This window comes from Protobothrops mucrosquamatus, unplaced genomic scaffold (assembly GCF_001527695.2).
Source record: "Protobothrops mucrosquamatus isolate PMUCROS unplaced genomic scaffold, P.Mucros_1.0 scaffold151, whole genome shotgun sequence".
Taxonomy (NCBI): domain Eukaryota; kingdom Metazoa; phylum Chordata; class Lepidosauria; order Squamata; family Viperidae; genus Protobothrops; species Protobothrops mucrosquamatus.
Window position 1 is genome coordinate 176,910 of NW_015386516.1, and position 21,595 is coordinate 198,504.

Genomic DNA, 21,595 nt, shown 5'->3' on the forward strand with positions numbered 1-21,595 from the left:
GGTTCGGTTCGGCTGGCCCTCCAACATCTCTCTAGGCATCTTTTCCGACGTTTCATCTCTCTCAGCTCCTCGGCAAACCAGGGAGCCAATCGAGATCTACGTCGGGTCAGAGGCCGCAAAGGCACGACTCGGTCCAATGCTGCGGCGGCAGTTGTCTCCCAAGCCGCCGCCTGATTTTCCGCCGAGTCGTGGACCAGATTTCTTTGTAGGCATTATATGTTTCAAACAATAGCAATAATTTTTCTTTAAGACTCTATGTCTAAGCAAAGAATCCTCTAATTGCATTTCATAATACTAAAACATGAAAAAGAAAGTAGAAACAGTTTGAGGGATTTCCTGTGTACCTCCAAAATAAGCAATAGTGTGATTAATTTCCATTTTAGTTATTTGTTTAATTAATCAATTAACAATATGGATGTTGTAATCCAACTATGTAAATTGCTGCCAATTTATTAAACAATATTTTTGTGAAGCTGTATTAAGTCATTCTAGAGACATACTTCCTTGGGTGTGTAATTATACTTTTAAACTCCAGTGATCCAATTGCTTGGGTTTTTTTCTTTTGATTTTTTTATGTCTTGTTACATGTTGATTACATTAAATAATAAGATTTCCTGACTGAGAGTCCCATCTGAAATAATGAGATTTTACATGGTTGTTCTGTTGTTGCCCCAAAAGTCTTTAGTTTTTTTATGAACTAGAAATATTAATTTAGTTAATCGAATACAATTAAATTAATTTAAATACAATTAAATTAAAAATGTTTTAAAATTTGTTCATAAATCAATAAATAATTTTAAAAATAGTTCAAGTTCTATATTATGCCAGTTTTTCCTGATTACATGAAGGCAGAGATAATATTTTAATAGTCTGATCATAATAGTTCCTTCACAAAATTAGTTTTATTATTTTCAGTGATTCAGGCCCAATCATATAACATTATATAGGACAGTTTTTTCCAATCTGGTACCTTCCAGATACAGTGTACTTCAGTTTTCCAGCTGCCATTACATTTTGGATTAGGGGAATTGAAGTTAAATAGATCTGGCAATTACCAAATGGTGAAAAAATTGGTGTGAGACCTGGAAAACACTTCATCAGATTTATTTCTTCAGTCTACAATCGGGAAAAGACCAATTGCTTGATTTTCTTTTTTTTTAAAGCAACACTTCTGATATATTGATACATTCAACATTTATGAGGAATGCATTTTGAAGTAGGTTTTTTTTTTAGCATCTATCAAATTAATTTTGGGGAGAACATTTTCATGTGGGAAAGATGGTATAATTCATAAAATTATAATTAGAGTATGTATGCTTTTAAAAACATGAAGCTACCCTATATTCATAATGTTCTGTATTTTCAGTGACATAACCTGGTTGCGTTGAAATGTGTTTTTAATCTTTAATTGGAAACTTTTTTATTTGCACAATTTAGGTCTGTGAATAATCATCCATTAGAGCTAGTTTAAGTGTGAAAGAAGATAGGGCTAAAGAATACATGAAATTACTGGGTAGTCCAAACTACATAAAAATTGTAGAAACTCAAACTCCTTTTGCCTAAATGTGATTGAACGATAAGTGTCCTTCACTCAATCTGCTTCTTTGGTTCCAGTTCTAGTTTCCTGTTTTTGGTATGGATTATGGAGATGGCAGGGAAGAAATGCAAATTTTGCACACGGGGTTCCATAGCCAAGGTTATAGAAATTTTCTGTATTTCTGAATATTTTCTTGTTGTTATTGTGTTGCAGAGAATCTGCTATTGTAAGTTGGGAGATTGCCAAAGTAGCTCTTTTGGATGAGGGCTATTATGAATGCATTGCTAGCAGTACTGCGGGAACAGGACATGCAGAGACATTTTTGGATGTATCAGGTTAGCACCATTTACTATTGCTTCTCACATGTGGTGGTGCAATTTTACAAAAAACTAGTCAGATTATAATGCATTTTTGACTTGAACTTCTTAGGCCTATAAATATGTCTTAGACATTTTGCCATGTAAATTAAGATGTTTATGTGGGAAAGTGGCATAACAGTGGCTATTCTGTATTTTTAATTGCTTTAATTAAACTATATTGTGTAAGCAATTAGAGACCATTGGAGTGGTGGCTATAATACATTTAATAGTAATACTACTTCTACTATTAATAATGATGAAGACAGATTAAAAAACTAAGAGCCCTGGTGGTGCCGTGGTTAAAATGCAGTATTGCAGGTTGACTCTGCCCACAGTCTGGAGTTTGTTCCTGACCGGTTCGAGGTTGACTCATCCTTCCATCTTTCCGAGGTCTGTAAAATGAGGACCCAGATTGTTGGGGGTAATATGCTGACTCTGTAAACCACTTAGAGAGGGCTATAAAACACTATGAAGTGGTATATATATATATATATATATATATATATATATATATATATATATATATATATATATATATATATATATATATATATATATATATATATATAATGCTATTGCTATTTCTTAGTTCTGTGTAGGGAGGATAGGTATGGATCAAATCAGTTTATTTCGACACTTGCAAAGAACAAATTTTTAAATCATCTGTGGTTTACACAATTTTCCTATATCTCATTTAGAGTGATCATTTCTCATAATACAGTCATAAATAAATTGACCTCAGTAGTAACATATAATCCTAAAGCCATACATAGCTTTTGGATTACTCTTATGTGAACCTTCAACAAATTTCAGAAATAGCCTGCAAACAATTATTTCCTATGTTTAGCATGTTCAATCTATTGCTTACTTACACTATAGCCATCATTAATGTATAGCAACAAAAAAATTTCCTTCAGGTGAATGCAGGAAAGATTACCCATCTCTACTTTACCTAATGGAAAAAAATCAAGGAAATATCTGTAGGACTGAGAGTATCATATTATATGATACAGATTATAAGATATGGTAAATATAATAACTCAGCTGATAACAAAAATTAATCTATAAATATTTAAAAATTATACAGTTTAAGAATAGAGACCGAGTCATACAACAGCAAGAGTTTTAACATATATACACATTATATTAACATGCCTTCAAAAATAAAAGAAATCCTATTAAGGTAGTCCCAAAGGTGCTTTTTCCAAAAGGCAATTAGAATTTCCTGGTTTTTGCTTTGAAAATATTTTGCTTCTTATCCAAGAAGCTTCTTCAGTTCCCAAGGAAGTCCAGGTGCCTTTTGGAAAAAGCACATCTGGGACAATCATGAGCTGGATGATTGAGAATCTCCATAGACATCTATTAAAGGAGATAAATGGAAAGTTGTAAATAAAAGTAGGCAAAGTAAAAAGTAAAGGAATTTTACTGCCAATATGGTGCTCCTTTGTTAACAGGGTATATTTTCCTACAGGTCTTCATAACCTGGGGAGACTATAAAACTTTGATATTTAAAGTCTGGTAACAGATTTTATTGCTCAAAAATGGTATTATTTATTTATTTTTTATTTTTTAATGCATGATCTTTTAAAAGAAAAAAAACCTCTCCTAGGAATACAAGTTGTAGGAGTTGAACCAATCAGAAGCTGCTTTGGTACATTCTTGTGGCCACTAGAACATGCTCTTGCTTCTCTGGGCCTCTCAATAGTTACATGTTTCCCCAAATATCATTTGATTGGTTCAGCTGTTTACTGCATATAATATTCTCAGGAACTCTTTCCTTAAAAAAACACCTAATGGGAAACTGTGATGGTGGAAGAAGAGGAAGAAGAGAGGGCTTCTTCCATGTAGAAAAAGCATAATTACTGGTAGGCTGTCAAGTGAGTGGATGAGATGGGTTTTGAGGCAAGAAAGAGGATCCAGCAGTGGAAGAGGTAGACATGCTTCTGATGCTAGGTAACAGCAGATGAGGAGATGACATGGACTAATAGCAAGGAAGCAAGTGAGAAGGAGAAGTAGCAATGAGTGCCCAAATGGAGAGATACTCAAAACAAGAAGGAGTTCTTGCTTATTTAATTGAGAATTCATCTTCTCTTTGATGGAATTAGCAGAGATGGTCAAATTGATTGTGCTGAGAAAAGAAAAGAACATAAGTACTTTTGTTTCTACTTGGAAACCGCTTCTGGATTTTGTGCTTGAGGTGGAAAAAAACAATATTATGATTTTGGGTTTTACTGTTTAGACTGATTTGCCAATAAAGAAATGGCTAGTGCATACTACTATAGAAATGTAAAAAGTTGAGATTTGATTTTAATGTCTGATTTTACTGCAACAGAGTCAGAAGTCAATGCCTTTTGTTTCTTCCCCTCCCTTTCTTTACACCTTTTTTTGTTTTCCCTTCCTCTACTGTTCTCCCCTACTATTTGCTTTTGTATTTTCACATTTTATGAATAAACTAATTTTAAAAAAAGATTTCAACTTCTCTTTCGTTGACTTTTTGATCAAACGAATATTGCTTTTCTCGTTTTCTTGTACAGAACCCCCACCTGTCATACAGGTTCCTAACAATGTTACTGTCCCTCCTGGTGCCAGAGCCATTCTTACATGCTTAACTATGAGCACAGTGCGTTATAATCTCACCTGGCACAGAGATAATAGGAATGTGAAATTCCTGGAGCCATTGAGAATGCGAATGATGAGCAATCTCTCTCTCGAAATCAAAACAGTCAAAATCTCAGATGCCGGAGAGTACAACTGTATGACTTCTAATGAAGGTGGTTTCACCAAGGCATCTGTATTCCTTACAGTGCAAGGTAACATGAAAAAAGGATATATATGCAACATTGTTCTTTTTTCGGTTAATGCCATTTTAATCTGGTTTTTTATCAATTCTATTTTATAATAAATATATTTTAAATTTAATAAATTATTCTTAAATAAAAAATCAGAACTGTTTTGGGTTTAGAAGCATGGAATAAAGTATAAAAGTGTAATATTGAAGTATTAGCATAAATATTAATAGTAAACGTAGTTCCTTGCTACAATTTAAATATATTATATATATATATATATATATATATATATATATATATATATATATATATATATATATATATATATATATATATATATATATATATATATATAATTGAAGATATATAAAAAAAATCAGGTTACAAATATAACTTAGATACCATATGGATCACAGCTAGGACCATATCAACATGATATACGTAGTCCTCAACTTGTGGCTGCAGTGTGTGTGTATTTGTATAGTAAAATTAGAACAGCACCTGGAATAAATGGGAAAATCAGTGTATAAAACAAATTAATCTGGAATAATGGGAAAATCAATGTATAAAACAAAATAGGAGAAAGACTAATAAAATTTTGCCAAGAAAATTTAAATATTTATTGCAAATCCCTTATCTGAATACATGAATAAAACCAGACAGACAGCATCAAAATCAAGCTGACAATATATTCATCAGGCAAAGAAATAAAAGTTCTTTTCAATAAGAAAAAACAAGACCTGGAATTGACTGCAATTCAACTTGTGAATTTATTCTTGAAAAATTACTTTTAAACTCCTCCTGCCCCAAAAAACCCAACAATACCAAGAAAACTAGACCAACAAGATAAGACCTTGAATGGTCTTAAAGGTTATAATCACATTGAATTGCACCCAGAAGCTTATAGGGAGCCAGTGCAGCTCATGAAGTACATGGTCATATTGAAATACAGGCATATTAATTGCATCTCTATATTCTGGACCAATTGCAAATTCTGGATAGTTTTCAAGGACAGCCCTATATAGAGTGCATTGCAATCATTCATGCCAGCAGTGACCAAGATATGAGTGACTCTGAGCAGGACATTCCAATCCAAGAAAAAGAAAATGTTTGAGAAAATGTCTTAAATCGAAGAAGGAGAAGGAGAGTCCAAAGAGAAAAGAATGATCTGGGAATGAACACAGTGTTGTGACATTGTACATGACTTTTTTTTCTCCTTCACCATTAAAAAGGAAACATGCCACATGGGAGAATAATGCTATATTGGTTTTTTTTTTATCCTTGTCATTTGGCTACTGCTGGGATAAAAAAAACAAAGCTAGTAATTGCTCCAGATGCTGGTATGCTGGATGTTGCAGTATTTTTTGTTGACTTTTTGCAAGCCAAACCACTATAATATACAAAGTGTATTTCTTAATCAAAGAACCTGATTTCTGAATATCTCATGTATTGTGTAATAAAATAACACCATATTGTCAAAAGAGGTGATGTTCAAGCACAGTGTGTACTTTCACATGAACCAATTTTAGTTTCCAAATTTCACTAGAAGAGTTGATCTTCCTTCAACCCACAAAGCATTTAAAGCATCTCCTAGTCTGTTTCTGGCAATGTTTAAAAAGGAATTAAAATAGCTCAGGCCACATTCCACATGGCAGATCACTTTGGAACAATTCTGTCAGATACATTGAAAAAGTATATAGATCTATTTGGATTTGGTCCCAGTCTTTCATTCTAGAACTGCTTAGCCTATCAGATGTGTCCGTCTGTGCACATGTTTTTATAGCAGTGCAAGTCACCTTCAGGTTTCATTGATATTTCCTGCAGTAAACTCATAAAGCATAGAGAACGATGGATATATGTAAAGTGATAGCAGGATTCTGAGCTTGTTGTGCTCATATGCTTGCTTTTCCTTAATTTTGCCACATAAAACACCTTATTAATCCATTGCAAACACAATTGCCACATGAGATCACACATCATACTAAGCCATTGTTTGCTTTAAGCATGCTTTGTGGAACAAACTATACTGGTCTAATGGATTTAGAAAATAGTCCTAATTCATAAAGCATGGTGAATATGCCACAGCAGCTAAGCCAGAATTGAACAAGTCATTGTTCAAGGCTTAGCATGATAAATAAATTCAATCCTTGTGAAACTTCATTGTTTTTTAACCCTATTTATACCAAATGTAAACTAAAGTGTTGGGTCTTTGGACACTGAAGTATTCTGGGTTAATTACTTATCTGTGTCTCATATGTCGACATTGGAACAACCCAGATTGACTGTTAATATTTTATATAAAAGACCAATATTTTTTAGACTTATTCATGGTTAGTACTCATTCTCTATCTATGAAATGGGGAGATTGGTGATTTTTTCTCAGGAAATCATTATTATTTCCAAGCTGGTTTATGGATTAAGATATACTGAACAATGAACATTAATTGAATCAAATAATACATTAAAAACACTAGAATCAAACCTTTATTGCTATATGCCATTCACACCAATGTTCCTGTTAGGAAAAAAATATTGTTTTCTGGAAATATGAAGATGAATATTGGGAAATTGATACTCCCAGAACTTTAGTGAAAACCCTTAAAGAAAAGTCATTAGGACTTTAGTGAAAATAATTCTTCCTGTAACTTATTTTCTTTTGGCTCTGGCACAAATGAATGCAAATGGAATTCTCAAGTGAATCTCAAGATAAAAAAAATACAATATTTTTACTGTTTTGGATTAATGTAGGATGAATTTTAAAAAGTCATCTTGGTGCCTTCCAAGAGAGTCAGAGGTTCCTTTTAGATTGTCTAAGATACAGAGTTTATTTCTTTTTGATAGCATAGGTGAGCCTTTTTTAAAATAAGGGTAGGCAGTAGGGAATTGGCTGGATTACTGGTCTGATACAGATGCATTAATGTGATAAAACTATTTCTGGATTTCAAGTTATAACTATGGGAATTATATAAAATTTCCATGCATGCAGAAAAACAGATGCAAGGCAGAATGGTGAAGAAAATCATCAATAATCAAACTATGTTCTATTTTATTTAACAGAATCACCCAAAGTTATTGTATCACCCAAGAACCAATCATTTACTGAAGGGTCTGAAGTGTCTATCAGTTGCTCTGCAACGGGTTACCCAAAGCCCACTGTGGTGTGGACACATAATGATATCTTTCTTATGGCATCCAACAGGTATGTTCAGAGTCTTTCTCCCTCTACCCACCAGCAATGTTGCCTTTGCTGAGAAGAAAAACTAATGAAACTCTCTTGACTGAAAAAAATATTTAGCAATTTATGTCTATTATGAAATTTAATAAGCAGAGGTCTTTACTTTACAATTTCAAAACTCTGCTGGCCTGCCAGAAAATACATAGGCATTTCTAAATGTGCGATTTTTTAAAAGATCATGGAAGATGCTACCTGATAATTTGCATTGTCTGAATTTATATGTATTTCACACCAGCAAAGCCTATCTGAAGAAACATGGGAAGGGCCCATAAGCAGGAATGGCATGTAAATGGCTCTCAAGTTGTTTGGCTAAAGCAGCAGGCAGTAAGGGAATAGGATGGTGTTACAACAGATCTGGTCAGGAGTGGGGTGAACCAGAATGAACCCCATCAAGTGGCAACGTTAGAAGACGAGCAAAGCATCAGAGCAGAGTAGAGGTCCTCAGTATTTTTTAAAACTTTTCTCTCTTCAGTCTTAACCAGCATAGCCAGTGATAAGGGCATAGAGAATTGTGTCTGAAATATTTCAAGGGTCTAGGTTATGTAATTGGACTTATGCATTTACCTTTTTCTTTTGTTGTAATGACTGACAATCTGAATGGTAAACAGTCTTGAGACCTTTTCAAACATCAACAAGAGGCCTTTTCTAAAAATTGCTCTGTAAAATAGGTCCATGTGTTCTTTATTCAGAATGATGTTTGCAGAAATGAAAACTGCACTGTTTCAAACTGTTGTGGTGGTTTTATTCTTTCTTTTTAAAATAATAATAAGAGTATCAGATTGACCTACCAATTTCTTATTAACAGGTACAGGTTAACTCCTGGAGGTACTTTAATGATAAAGAATGCAGTTCCCAAGGATGAAGGGGTCTATGGTTGCTTGGCTAAAAATGCAGCTGGAACAGTCAAAGAAACAGCTGTTCTCATATACATTGGCAAGTATAAGGAACAAAATAAATAAACATTTGTTGCAAATTTCAGCAGGTCAGAAAGTTTGTGGATGCTGGTGATTGGTGTATGATTATTTGAACATGGATTCAAGATTTGTTTATTTTTAAGGGACCACTTTCAACTATCTACCTAAGCATTCTGAAATTATTCCACAAGGGACTAAGTCTAAGAATAGGCCATAGGATATGTAAAAAAAAACATGTTGTGTTACTCTACTTCCTGGTTAAACTTTTTTAATTCTAAGAAAACTGAGAATCTGATCTGGAACCACCATATGCTAGATGATGACAATACAGACATACAATGTATGAATGAGAAAACTTAGATGAACCTTTCCATTGGCATCAAAAAGGTTTTGACTCAGGAGAGCTAGTTCCATCCTTAGCTAACCTTCGGCCAGCTACTCTCAACCAAACCTGCTTCATAGGAGTATTATGAAATATCAATTTATTTATAGCCTGCTTCCAACTTCCTGGAAGTAAAGTAGAATATACATATGGTACCTTCAAACTGTTCATAAAAGTGGAGTGCATCTCCATTAATTTAACTGTTCCAATGTATAGATAATTTTAATAATTATACTCTGAAATAGCAATGCTAAACATTAGAACATAGGTTGTACAGTTTAAAAAAAATTGAAAAAGTGAGTCAGGCATCCACATCTGTAATGCTTCTTTTCTTGCTCCTTGCAGAGTTCCCTCGGGTGACTGTAGTACAAAATGAACTTCTGATTGCCCTTGGAGACACCTCTATAATGGAATGCAAAAGCACTGGGGTCCCACCTCCGTTAATTAAATGGTTTAAAGGTACCTGAACAAAACCGAACTAATTTTAAAATGTATCTATCGTCAATGTGATGACTTCCATATCTTGTTTTGTTGTTTAAATGCATTTACCTATTCCCCATAAGTTAAAATTATAGTACCTATGGACAGCTTGAAACTGGCACCATAAATTAGCTTACATGGGAGAGGCCTTCTTAAATATCTGGGAAAGAGGAAGTGAGCATATGGGAAGAAAAGCTTTAAAAGCTACCACTTCTACAGACTATGCATTGGCTCATGTTCAATTTTTTTTCCTTAGGCAAAGTTTGATATAAACTCCATTGTAATTTTACAGAGATAATATCACTGTATTTTATGAGTGCTTGTTTTCAACAAATTGGCAGACAGTAAAGTCTCCTTAACATTTATAAAACAATAGAAACATTAGGCTTCCTCTAAGGAAGCTATTTAATTTCCTGAGTAGGTGTTTATTATTATTATTTAAACAAAAATTTCATTATTCTTTCCCTGATCTAGGGGATTTAGAGCTGAGGGCAACAGAATTTCTTATTATTGACTTCTCTCGGGGTACCCTGAGAATTCAGGAAACACAAGATCTGGATGCTGGTGATTATATGTGTGTTGCCACAAATGTTGCAGGAACTGCATCTGATAAAATAACTCTGGATGTTGGCTGTAAGTATGATATTATAACAAAGCATGCAAATTAGATATTTTGTACAAGATGTGATCCAACCATTCTATTAGTGTAACTTATTCAATGAAGGATATTACATGAATAGTATTTGCTATTATTATTATTATTATTATTATTATTATTATTATTATTATTATTATTATTATTATTATTATTATTATTATCATATTGATAATATTGTATTAGTATTATTTGATACTATATGAATTTACTTTGTGTAGATGGAAAGTGATTCCCCAATGCTGGGAGGGAGTGATTCCTGATTTTCTTGCATCTTTCTGTGCTGCTTCAGAGGATTTGCTAACTTTCAGTATCATCTTTCAGAAAGAAAGTGCATGCTACAAAATAAAGCACATAATATTCAGAAACCATGCAGCAAGTATGTCTGTATGGTACCCCACTTTGTCCAAATACAGTTTATATTGGAAGAGTGCACAATGTTTATAAGAATGTTTGAAAGTGTGTTGAATTCTCAAATGTTCCTTCAGAATAATTCTGGAACCATGAAATTGAGATAATAGTATCTTCGACAGAGACAGGATGAGGCCAGAGTTCTTGGCAATGGGAAACTACTCATCTCACAACTCTAGTAGTAATGCTGCAGATCTATTCTCAAAGCATTTTAGCCAGCTCCCAAATTAAGTTAGAAGTAATCAGCTACAGACCTGCAGTCATATCATGAGAACTTGGCGGTATTGTGCCAATAAACCTAGACAAAGGCAAATAATTTATGTGAATGGGCTCTGAGTCAGTATTGAAGGTTTGGGGTCCCTTATCTGATCTTAATTAAAAAATATATTAAAATTGTATTGACAATTTTACAATTTTTGTCTTCCTCTGTATTCCTTTTATAGCTCCTCCAGTTTTCACACAAGAACCTAGTGATGTATCTATGGATATTGGCTCAAACATAACATTGGCTTGCTATGTTCAGGGTTATCCAGAACCGAAGGTGAAGTGGCAGCGGTTGGATGGCAGCCCACTTTTCTCAAGACATTTTGCAGTTAGCTCTGTCAGTCAACTCAGAACAGGAGCCCTTTCTATTCACAGTATGTAGACACCATCTTATGTATTAAGAAAACCAGAATGCTTTCCTCTAGACTCAGGCATACCAACATGCTTTCCACTGGACTCAGGGGTGGGAAAGCACATTACCACAGATATTTGAATGAGCCCACAAATAGTCTTATGTGACTATTTGTGGCCTCATTCAAACATCTGTGGTAATGTGCTTTTCTGTTCCATCCCTGAATCTAGAAGAAAATGTGTTGGTATGAAAAGCACTCCCCTCAAAGCCTACCTCTGATAGTTACTGTTGCTGCCTACACATACTACAATATGGTGTAGATTCAGGGCAGTAATTGGTAGAATCCATACTAGCCTTCTCTCTCCCATCTTGTACCACTTACTGAATATAAAATAAATCACCAATGGCTCCCCTGGGGTGGGATGGAGTCTCATGATTCCCTCCCTTCAATTGAAACTAGCCTTCCTATGAATATTGCTTGAGTCTCCTCCCTATTATTCTTGCTGTTGATCCTATGGTTCTACCAAATATACAGGATTTACTTCAGAACAAATATGTCCATTCTGTACTGCTTCTCTATTGAGGGGGCACGTAAACCTCAAGAAATACAGCTGGTGGAAGAGTAGAATAACCCAGTTTATATCCAGAATATTTTATAATACCACTATAGAATTGTCTGCTAAATCCTTGAGGTCAGGAAATCACACAGTAAGCCTCATTCAATGTGCAATATTCTGCCAAAGTGAGCTTTCTTGAATTCACCTCAATTTGCTCTGAAGTCTGGGCCAGGATGGCCTGTCTACACCTGTCTATGTACTCTTTCTACTCAAAAAGGGAAAGAGTTGCTGAATTAAGATCTGCCTTTTTATTTTTACTTATTAATGGGCATGTCGATCTCCTATGATTGATGTTGCATAAGGCAGAACCATCCCAACCTATGAGAAAGAACAAGAAACTGTGTGGTTCCAACTGTAGCAGTCACAACAAAAATGGCCATGGAGATGCAGAATCCTCCAACTATGGGAAGATCTGCACTGAACCATTGGAGCTCAGCAAATCGCTGTTTTCCAAAGACTTCTCCTCAGTGTCTTTATAGAAGGTCTGTGCTGGACATCATCTGCTGAACCAGCAGAGAAAATGCTACTTTCAGAATGGAACACCTTAGCTCCAGCCTGACTCAGCATCCGCCTGACAATCAGTTGGAGACACTGATGTGAGGCTTGTCCTCAGTAAATGGTTAGAGGGGCATCTTCGTATCCCAACAACCAGGACAGGTGGAAGAACTCTGCAATCGCTTTCAGGCTGTCACAATGATGTGAACTACATTTAGATTTAGCTTAACATAGCTGGAAAAATAGTATTAAAAGGGAATGTATATTTGCAGATCTCCTTGTTTAAGGATAATGTTTTTAATACAAAAAAACTTAATGCTTGTTTTTGTCTTTTTAAAACTTCTATACAATTTTAGATTTATGGGTTAATGATGAAGGAACATATGTCTGTGAAGCTGAAAACCAGTTTGGAAAGATTACCTCAAGCCCAGCTACAGTTACTGTGACAGGACTTGGTAATGAACTAATAATACGAGATTTCAATATAGAAATAAAGTGTTTTCCACTGGCTTTAGGGCTTATAGTGTGTGGAACAACACCATGCTCTAAAGTTATGTTCAGAATCACATTTGTGTTAAATTTAAACCAAATTTTATTTTTGGGTAAATCATTTATTGAGAAATTAGAGCAAGAATTGAATAAATAAATAATAAATAATTCCATAGTTAGATTTCTTTCTGAGGAGCATTGAAATACTTCTATCTTTGATTTTACGTATAACCTATATCAGCTTGAAACCAGTTTCATGAATACAAAACAATTGCCCTTCCTTCCTTCCTTCCTTCCTTCCTTCCTTCCTTCCTTCCTTCCTTCCTTCCTTCCTTCCTGAAAAGAAGGTAGTGTGGATAATTGATGTGAAGATACCCAGATATAGTGGAATTGAAAGCAAAGAATTGGAGAAGATCATAAAATATCAAGTTATGAAATTCAAAATTGAAAGATTATGGCATAAATCGGTCAAGGTGGTCTCAATGGTTATCAGCACACTAGGTGCCATACTAAAAAAATCTTGGACTACACTAAGAAAATCTGCACATGGGCAACATTTCCATCTTTCTACTCGGCCTGGATCTGCACATGTACTACACCAATACATTACAATATCTTAGGTTCTTGGGAAGAATTTGATGCGTATGAAGGCCAACATCAGCTACAGAACTGGCAGCTGTAATTTCACATTGTGTGTATATAATAATAATAAACCAGGTCCTTGGGAAGGACTCAATAGGTGGATAAATGCCAAATCAATCAAAACATCTGGCTGACTGTGTGACCAACCATAAAAAACAACTAAATAAAAATGGAAGTAGCATGCTGTAATAGATAACAGATTATTTTGAGATTCATGGTCTCCATACAGTATGAATATAATCAGTGGTTCAGTAGATTTATTTATAATTCAGTTAAAGTAATCCATTTTTGAGAAATGTTTTGCTGTCTAGGATTTTTCTTGAGAAGATGGATTTTTTTGTGCAGTTTTATAGGAACATAAACAATTCTTGTATTATGATAATTTTTCATTTCCTGTCCCTCTTTGTATATAGTTGCACCTCTAATTGCAAGGAGTCCTGCAACAGCTAATGTCATTGAAGGACAGCAACTGACTCTGTCATGTGTACTGCTGGCAGGGAACCCAATCCCAGAGCGGAAATGGATTAAAAGTAGCATGGTGGTAAGATAATATTTGAATATCTTTTATAGTTTTCTCCTTAAACTGATGTCCTAAAGTTTAAATACTGGTGAAATATGAACTCTTGTGAATAAGAGCATTTCATTTTATATGCAGATCTTTAAAAAAAAAGCACATGGGCATAATTTACAGTATTGCATGGAGGCTGTTTTCTGACTCAGTGAAATTTCCTGCTAAATGACTTGGGAAAGTCAGTTTAGCGTAAGCTTTAGATCAGTGGTTCTCAACCTGTGGGTCGGGACCCCATTTGGGGTCGATCAACCATTTCATGGGGGTCGCCAGCAAGGCTGTCCGCCATTTTTTTTGTCCGCCATTTTTTTTGTCCGCCATTTTTCCCCTTTTCCAGCGGGTGCCTTACCTCCCTTGGGCTGGGCCAGCTGGTGGTCTGCCTGCTCCGTCTCTGCCGCTTGCCAGCTACGCCTCAGCCGGCGCAGGGGGCGGAACCACGCATGCACGGTGCTCCCGGGCAGGGAAAGTCCTCGACTTACGACCGGTTGGGTAGTCCTCGACTTACGACCGGTTTAGTCCTCGACTTACCACCGGTTTAGTCCTCGACTTACGACCGGTTTAGTCCTCGACTTACGACCGGTTGGGGTCGCGGCATTAAAAAGGTTGAGAACCACTGCTTTAGATACTCGTCAAAGTGCATTTAGCAGGGATAGTCTTTGTGAGAAGTAGGAAAGCAATAAGTCTTAGGGGACACCTCAGAATTCTTACAAATTTTGAAAAATCTTATCTAATAAATGATGCCACAATCATGATATGCCTATGCTTCCTGCGGTTCAATTGAATTAAAATTTATTATTATTATAGCCAAAGACCAACACATAAATTAAACATTCAAATAAAACAAAACTAAACAGAACCAACACAAGAAGACATAACAATATATTACAATTAATGATGTAATCAATGGGTGACCAAGGTCTGCCTAGTTTTACAGACAGTCTAAAAAAAACTAGCTACCTTCAGAAAAACTGACAATAAAAATACATTGAGTATAGTCTAATGCTGGATAAAAACATATAATAAAATTAATTATAAAGGATTATTAAAAAAATCTAAAATGTTTATTTATGTTTCTGGCGAATCCCAATACTGCTGCGCAGAATCTAGCCACCTGAGCCGTGATCACTGCCTGCTCGTCTTTAAGCAGCCACTGGACATAAATACTTTCTGAACGACCAGGATACCTATCAATTATGGGGAGGATGTGGTTTTTCCGAATAGCTCTATAGAAGGAACATCGAAGGAGTATGTGTCCAGTGGTCTCCACCTCTCCTGAGCCACAGGAGTAGAGTCTTTCAGCCAATGGTGTCTTTTTATACTTGCTGTAAGGACGGCCAATGGAAACGCATGGCACTGTGCAAGTGAGAGTGCTTTTCGGTGGTTTACTGACTCCAACTGACTAAGATACCTGACAGGTGTAACCACATATGTAATAACTTCCTATGGTTGTAATATGATACCTGCATTTTTGTGTTGTGCTAATTTGCTATTTGACACCCATAGTTAAGACTGTAAATTAATTTCACCTGGAAATTATTACATTTGAATTGTGCAAAGGATAACTTCACCAGTTGGAGATAAAGATAAGCAGAAATATATTATGTTTCATTAATCTTCCTTTCAGCTGAAGTTGTAATGGGGGATTTCTAATTTTAAGTTTGATGTAGAGGTAGTTTGATTTAATCTGTACACAATAATCATGTTTTCCTTTCAGGAGAATCATTTGTGTAAATTGTTTTACATATATAAAAAGTATAAGTTAATTTTATCTCCCACAGAATGGTTTGTTATAGGCTTGTGAAGATAAGCAGAAGTTTTATTATGATGCATGAGCATTGCAATGTGTAGTTATGCTTGTAATTTATAGGATAAAAGAATGGAAAGTTGTGGAGAAAATAAGCTGCACATTCCAGTGGCCCTGACAAAGACAGGAAAACTCTTCTTAAATATGTACTGATAATTAATTCAATGAAACTATGCTACAACCAGAAACAAGAAAATCGGAACCATACGATCCAGGAAAGTCTACAGACTTCAAAGGGAGATAATTCCATATGCAGCCCTTAGACTGAATCACTGTTTTAATACCCTTTGGTATTCTATTATGGAAGCCATGAAAGGAGTCAAACTTTTGCTATATTCCAGTTGAAAAAGTCAAGCTTTGCATATGATTTGAAGCCATTTATTGCTTCCTTCACTTTCCCAATCTCTCATGTTTTTCATTTAGAGGAGAAAGAAGAACACAGAAGTAAAAAGCACTTTCTGAACTCTGGGTGATCCTGTACCTAAAAGATGCAAAATGGGTCTAGGTGTCCAGGTGTAAGAAAGAGATAGTCATATGGTCTTGTTTATCTTCAACGGTTGAAAAAAGAAGCAAAATCAAAATCCTGCAAGATTGTTCTCATTTAAGTCACCTAGCTGGAAAACATTGGTTATATTTTTTTAAAACCCAGAATATGCCAGGTGTAAATGACCAGACTAAATGGAGAATGGAGATAAGTCTTAACTGCCTTCCCCACTCCAACTCTAGGTGGTCCAGACTCCTTATATTAGCCTCCGGAGTGATGGGAGTCTTCACCTTGAAAGAGTTCGACTACAGGATGCTGGAGACTACAGTTGCATGGCCAGCAGTGTTTCTGGGACAGACAACAAAACAACCACTGTCAATGTCTTTGGTGAGTGAAACGTTTAGTGTTTTCATTACTTTTCAGTGTTAAGATTTCACTAGTACTCCATTCATCCCACGATGATTGGTAGATTGTCACTGAAATTGCACACTAAGTTTAAAAACTCTGCAAATGATCAGTTCAGATGACTGAGCAACGGCCTGTTCATATAATCTGCCAGTTCCCAGTAGTCTGCTAGTTGATGAGGAACAAGATCTGACATTACCAGCAGCCTGAATTTAATCATTGAGAGATTGCTTTCAAGTGAATACAGAAATGAATAGAACTGCCGTCATGCAGTGCATTGTAGTTCATGTTTTTACTCAACCCAGCCTCTTCTTGAAACTTCCTACAGGGTTCATAGGATAAGAAAAGGGAAAGCAAAATCTCCACTTCTCAAAATTCTGCAATTTTGTCTTCCTCAGTTGGTTCCCTGTTTGCTATCTTTCTACTTTATTCTTTTGCCCTCAAAGAGCAAAAGAAATATATTAAATAATCATTCATGAGAACTATAGTCTATGGTCATGTCTTTTTCTCATATTCATCCTCATAATAAGCAGTGTTCTGCTGGTCTTTCACTATAAAAATGTTTTGATTTGATAAGTCAGCAATAGCTTGTGGAGTAAAGGAATAAAATCTTCAATATGTTCTGTGTTTTCAATTACAAATAGATCCAACACATATATTATGTAAATTTCTCATTTCATAGGGTAAGTATAGCTAAGGAGCTTTGTTGGAATGCTGAAGGTAATAAACTGGTTCCAGCTGCTCATGAAAGGCAGATGAGATGTATATGTATGTTAAAGTTCTTGTGCATGCAGAGTATGATAAACGGCTATGTGAAAGAAAAGTTCTTTGTATCCAGAAAAGGTCTTCCGAACACAATTTTGATTTTTCCCACTGAAAGTTCCATTGCATGAATTGCTTCAAAGTGGAAGAAGACATCTGTGTCTCACCAAGTGTGTAAGATGTTCTGATCGTACAATGTTCTGGATAAACAGAACATGTGAATAAAATGCTATCCAAAAATAGGTCTTCTCTGTATGAATGTTTTGAAGTAATAATTGTTTCTGCAGACATAGTTATTTTTTAATAAAACAGTCAGATGAAAGAATTATCCAAATGCAGTTTAAAAGGTTTGATCAAGGATTAAAAAGAAGCTAGTGAATTGGGTGGTGTGGTTTAAAGAAACAACTAGTATCATTTTTTTAATAAAAACTGCTATGCTGATCAGAGTAAGCACAGAGGATTTGTAGTGTCCCACCTTTTTTCAGTAGCGTCATTCATCATAATTAAAAAAAATCTGTGTAAAATCAAGAGATGAATGCTTGAAACAAACAGTAAAATGTCTAACAAGGAGGCAGCAAATTATTTTTCCTAAGTTTTTGCAAGTGAGGATTGTTTTTGGTAGCATGTTAAGAATTGATAGAAAAGGTTGTGATAACTATTCAAAATATCAAAGACTTACAAAGCAAATCTGTATATTTATACTATTAACACAGAGATCTTTAAACAAAAGGAATAACAGCTGATAAGCTTATTTGAAATATTTTCATTTTTCAGCAGGTGGATATTATTTTCCATCCTTATCTTTCTGCAAAAGTTCTCTACAGATCATTATGTAGGTCTGTGAATGGGTAGCATTGATGCTCCATCCTTAAGATGATAATATAATGTTTTGCATGCTTTCTGGAGGTATATCAGATGTGAATCGGGAAGCCACCTGTATGAAAGTTACTTTTTCATCTCTGATTGGAGACATCCTTTTACTATTGCTCTAACTCAGACATGTCAAACTCGCAATGTCACGTGACATCACGCAACGTATCGGAGCCTTTTCTCCATTGCCGGCAATGGGGTGGGTGCGGGCTGGCAGTTTGACACCCCTGCTCTAACTTTTCATGCAAAAAACCAGATAATATGGTCCCTTGCCCATGCATCTGTCAGGGCTTCACAGTATGCATGTAAAAGGAACCATTAAACATGTGTTGTCTTTACTTTTGCTTCTTCTTAGTACTGTCATGGAAGTGTCTATATTTTTTTGTGGTTCAGTATTGACATTCCTAGTTCTCCATGGTTATGTTTATCATCACTACCTTTAAGTCAACCAGCAGCTAGGTGTCTTTTGTGCTCACTTGCATTTCCCAAACTCTAGTACATCTAAACATGCTCTGATAATGCACAAATGAAAATAGCTTTGCAAATCTCCCCCCCCCCCAAAAGGGGATTTGTTCCTGGCCTCCATGACCTACATGCATATTGTTATGGTTTCAGATATGTCAAACTCGCGACGTCACGTGACATCGCGTGACGTATCGGAGCTTTTTTGCCATTGCCGGCAATGGGGTGGGCGCGGCTCCGGTATGATGAAACCGGCGCACGGGCCGGCAGTTTGATACCCCTGGAGCTGATTGCAGAATAAAAAAAATCTGACTGACTGGTTTCTGTAGACCGGTGGTGAAGGAAGATTGTCGTAAACAGGTGGTAAGCTGATGATTAATGTGGCATATAAATAAAACTGTATGCAGAATTCGTTTTGATGCTTGTGTGCAAATGATGTGGGGCAAAAGTGCAAAGAGAAACCTTTCTGGTGGCTATAAGCGTAATGATACCACAATGGCACAAAGTGTCCACAAAAAAGACCATCTGAATAGTGTGGCAGGAATGAAATAATACATGTACAAACCAGTCTAGGGCAACTTTATGAACAAGAAGATGCTAAACATCTAATGGAAGATGAAAAGAAGATTAGTTTCAAATGCTGTATCACCTGGTTTCAGATACAAAGGTAATGCTGAAGCTGAATGCAGGCCCCTGGGAAGAGAGGACAAGAACCCTGCAATGAGAAAGAGCTGGTCCTTTTGGACTGCAGAGATATGGCAAAAGTTCTCAGTGTTAGAATAATGTTGATAATCTTACAGCGTTCAAGGAAAAAGCAGACTTTTATTCAGCAGGGAATCAGACAAGGGAAGGATGGGCACATATCAAGTTAGATCTGGAATGGCTTTGGTGTCAGCACAGTGAACTGATTAATGCAGCCATTTGGAAACACTCTAGATGTTTGTATTTCCCCCCCAAATACTTGTCATGCTTTCCAAGTTAAGTATGTCATGCTTCTTCATGAGAAAACTTGTCAAAGAAATCTTACAATTGTGAATACATTTGCACTCTATTATCATTGAAAATCATACTGTATCTATAAAGAATTCATGCTATAAAAGTCTTATTGAAGATTTTGTTTTATTTATTACACTTTATTACACTTATTAGTATTTTATTACATTTGAACACATTCTGGAGATTTTAATGTAAGCCTCCTTTAAAGATTGCAAATCCCAATTCAAATGGTTGATGATTGTACTTAGAGCCCTCCAGTCGCAACCCCCTCCCCCATCCCCATTCCCAGTCTAGTCTTCATTTTTCTTTTGTTCTCCCTACAACCTTCATGTTCTTTAAGACCCTCTGGATTGAGTGATATGAATAGACTTTCAGAAGTTTATTTTGCATTGGAAAGGGTTATAAGCAGTGACCAGCAGCACTACCATGCGTGCATACTTTGCAAGAAAAGAGAGTTTGCTTGCAATAAGTCCAAATCAATGGGAAGCCTGGTGAAGGTTTAGGGTGTTCACAGAAATGTTGGTCAATGAAGATCAAATTTCGGAATACTTGGATTTCAAAGCTTGAATGCACAGGGTCTGGTTGGATTGGTTGTTCCCAATTAAGAGATGCTGGTTACCAGGAGCCCTCATATAGACTACCACTGGGGAGGAGGTTCACTTAAGGTTCGTGTCTCTCTTGCCTGATAAGGAGGTGTGTGGAGCACTTCTGCATTGCTGTTTGTGTCTGTTTGGGACATGCAGGCACTGAAAGATTGTTCTGAATCTGGACCCTCCTTGTTCCACCACCAGCACAGCTACTCTGGATGATTCCAAGTTGCCTTCTCAGGGGCTCAATTGTTTGCTAATTCCTGGGGCTGACATCTGTCTGACATATCTAGAACAGGTTCTTCAGCATCAGAATCTTTCAGATCTATGTTGGGCATGACACTTCCTTTCATCTTTTTGATGGTCTTCAAAAGATGTAGTGATAAAAGAGAATAACCATGTGGGAGATAGGCAATATCCATTGCCAAAGTGATAAGGAGCTAGTTATGGATTAAATCCAAAGAATGCAGACATTTTGTGAAAGCCTGTCAGTCAGACATGCTCCTAATTTATGTGAAGGGAAGAGAGGAAGCACAATCAGATTTGCAAGATTGTGTTAGTATAGCCAATCTAAATAAAAGTAGTTTTTAGTCTTCTGTGAAGTCTGTTTCTTGGTCTGGTCTGCTTCATAGGATTGACAAAAGGGGGTTAAGAGGGTTCAGGCTCTGGTTATGTTACTCTAGTTACTGTCATTACGATTAGGAATTTTCAAGTTGTATTTGTTAATATTTAATGTTATGGCTTCTACAATATTGCAGGATAGTCCTTTAAATATGTATGGTTGTTATGCTTTATTTCTTTTAGTTGTATTTGTTTTATCTGGTTTTTTGTTATATTGTGAATTAATTTTATTGAATAGAATATTGTAATTATTGTGGATGAATATTGTGATTTTTTTTTCATTTGTACTGCACTGTGATAAAGACATGTTACATATTTTAAATCTATTCTACTTACGGCTTAATTTCATTCTAGGATTCTCCTGTGCAAATGTTTCACAAATTCTATTTCTAAAAACAAAGTTGTATGTTATTGC

General features: G+C 35.7%; 1 protein-coding gene across 1 annotated transcript in view; it reads left to right on the plus strand.

Moving 5' to 3' along the window:
- HMCN1 (hemicentin 1) overlaps nucleotides 1-21,595 on the plus strand; it is a 231,135-nt gene that overhangs the window by 79,425 nt on the left and 130,115 nt on the right. The window contains exons 10-19 of the mRNA XM_015813311.1: nucleotides 1,751-1,872; nucleotides 4,431-4,706; nucleotides 7,743-7,884; nucleotides 8,726-8,853; nucleotides 9,562-9,675; nucleotides 10,171-10,329; nucleotides 11,206-11,400; nucleotides 12,847-12,945; nucleotides 14,035-14,162; nucleotides 16,720-16,864. Coding sequence (XP_015668797.1) covers nucleotides 1,751-1,872; nucleotides 4,431-4,706; nucleotides 7,743-7,884; nucleotides 8,726-8,853; nucleotides 9,562-9,675; nucleotides 10,171-10,329; nucleotides 11,206-11,400; nucleotides 12,847-12,945; nucleotides 14,035-14,162; nucleotides 16,720-16,864 — 1,508 coding nt within the window. The remainder of the gene's footprint in view (nucleotides 1-1,750; nucleotides 1,873-4,430; nucleotides 4,707-7,742; nucleotides 7,885-8,725; nucleotides 8,854-9,561; nucleotides 9,676-10,170; nucleotides 10,330-11,205; nucleotides 11,401-12,846; nucleotides 12,946-14,034; nucleotides 14,163-16,719; nucleotides 16,865-21,595) is intronic.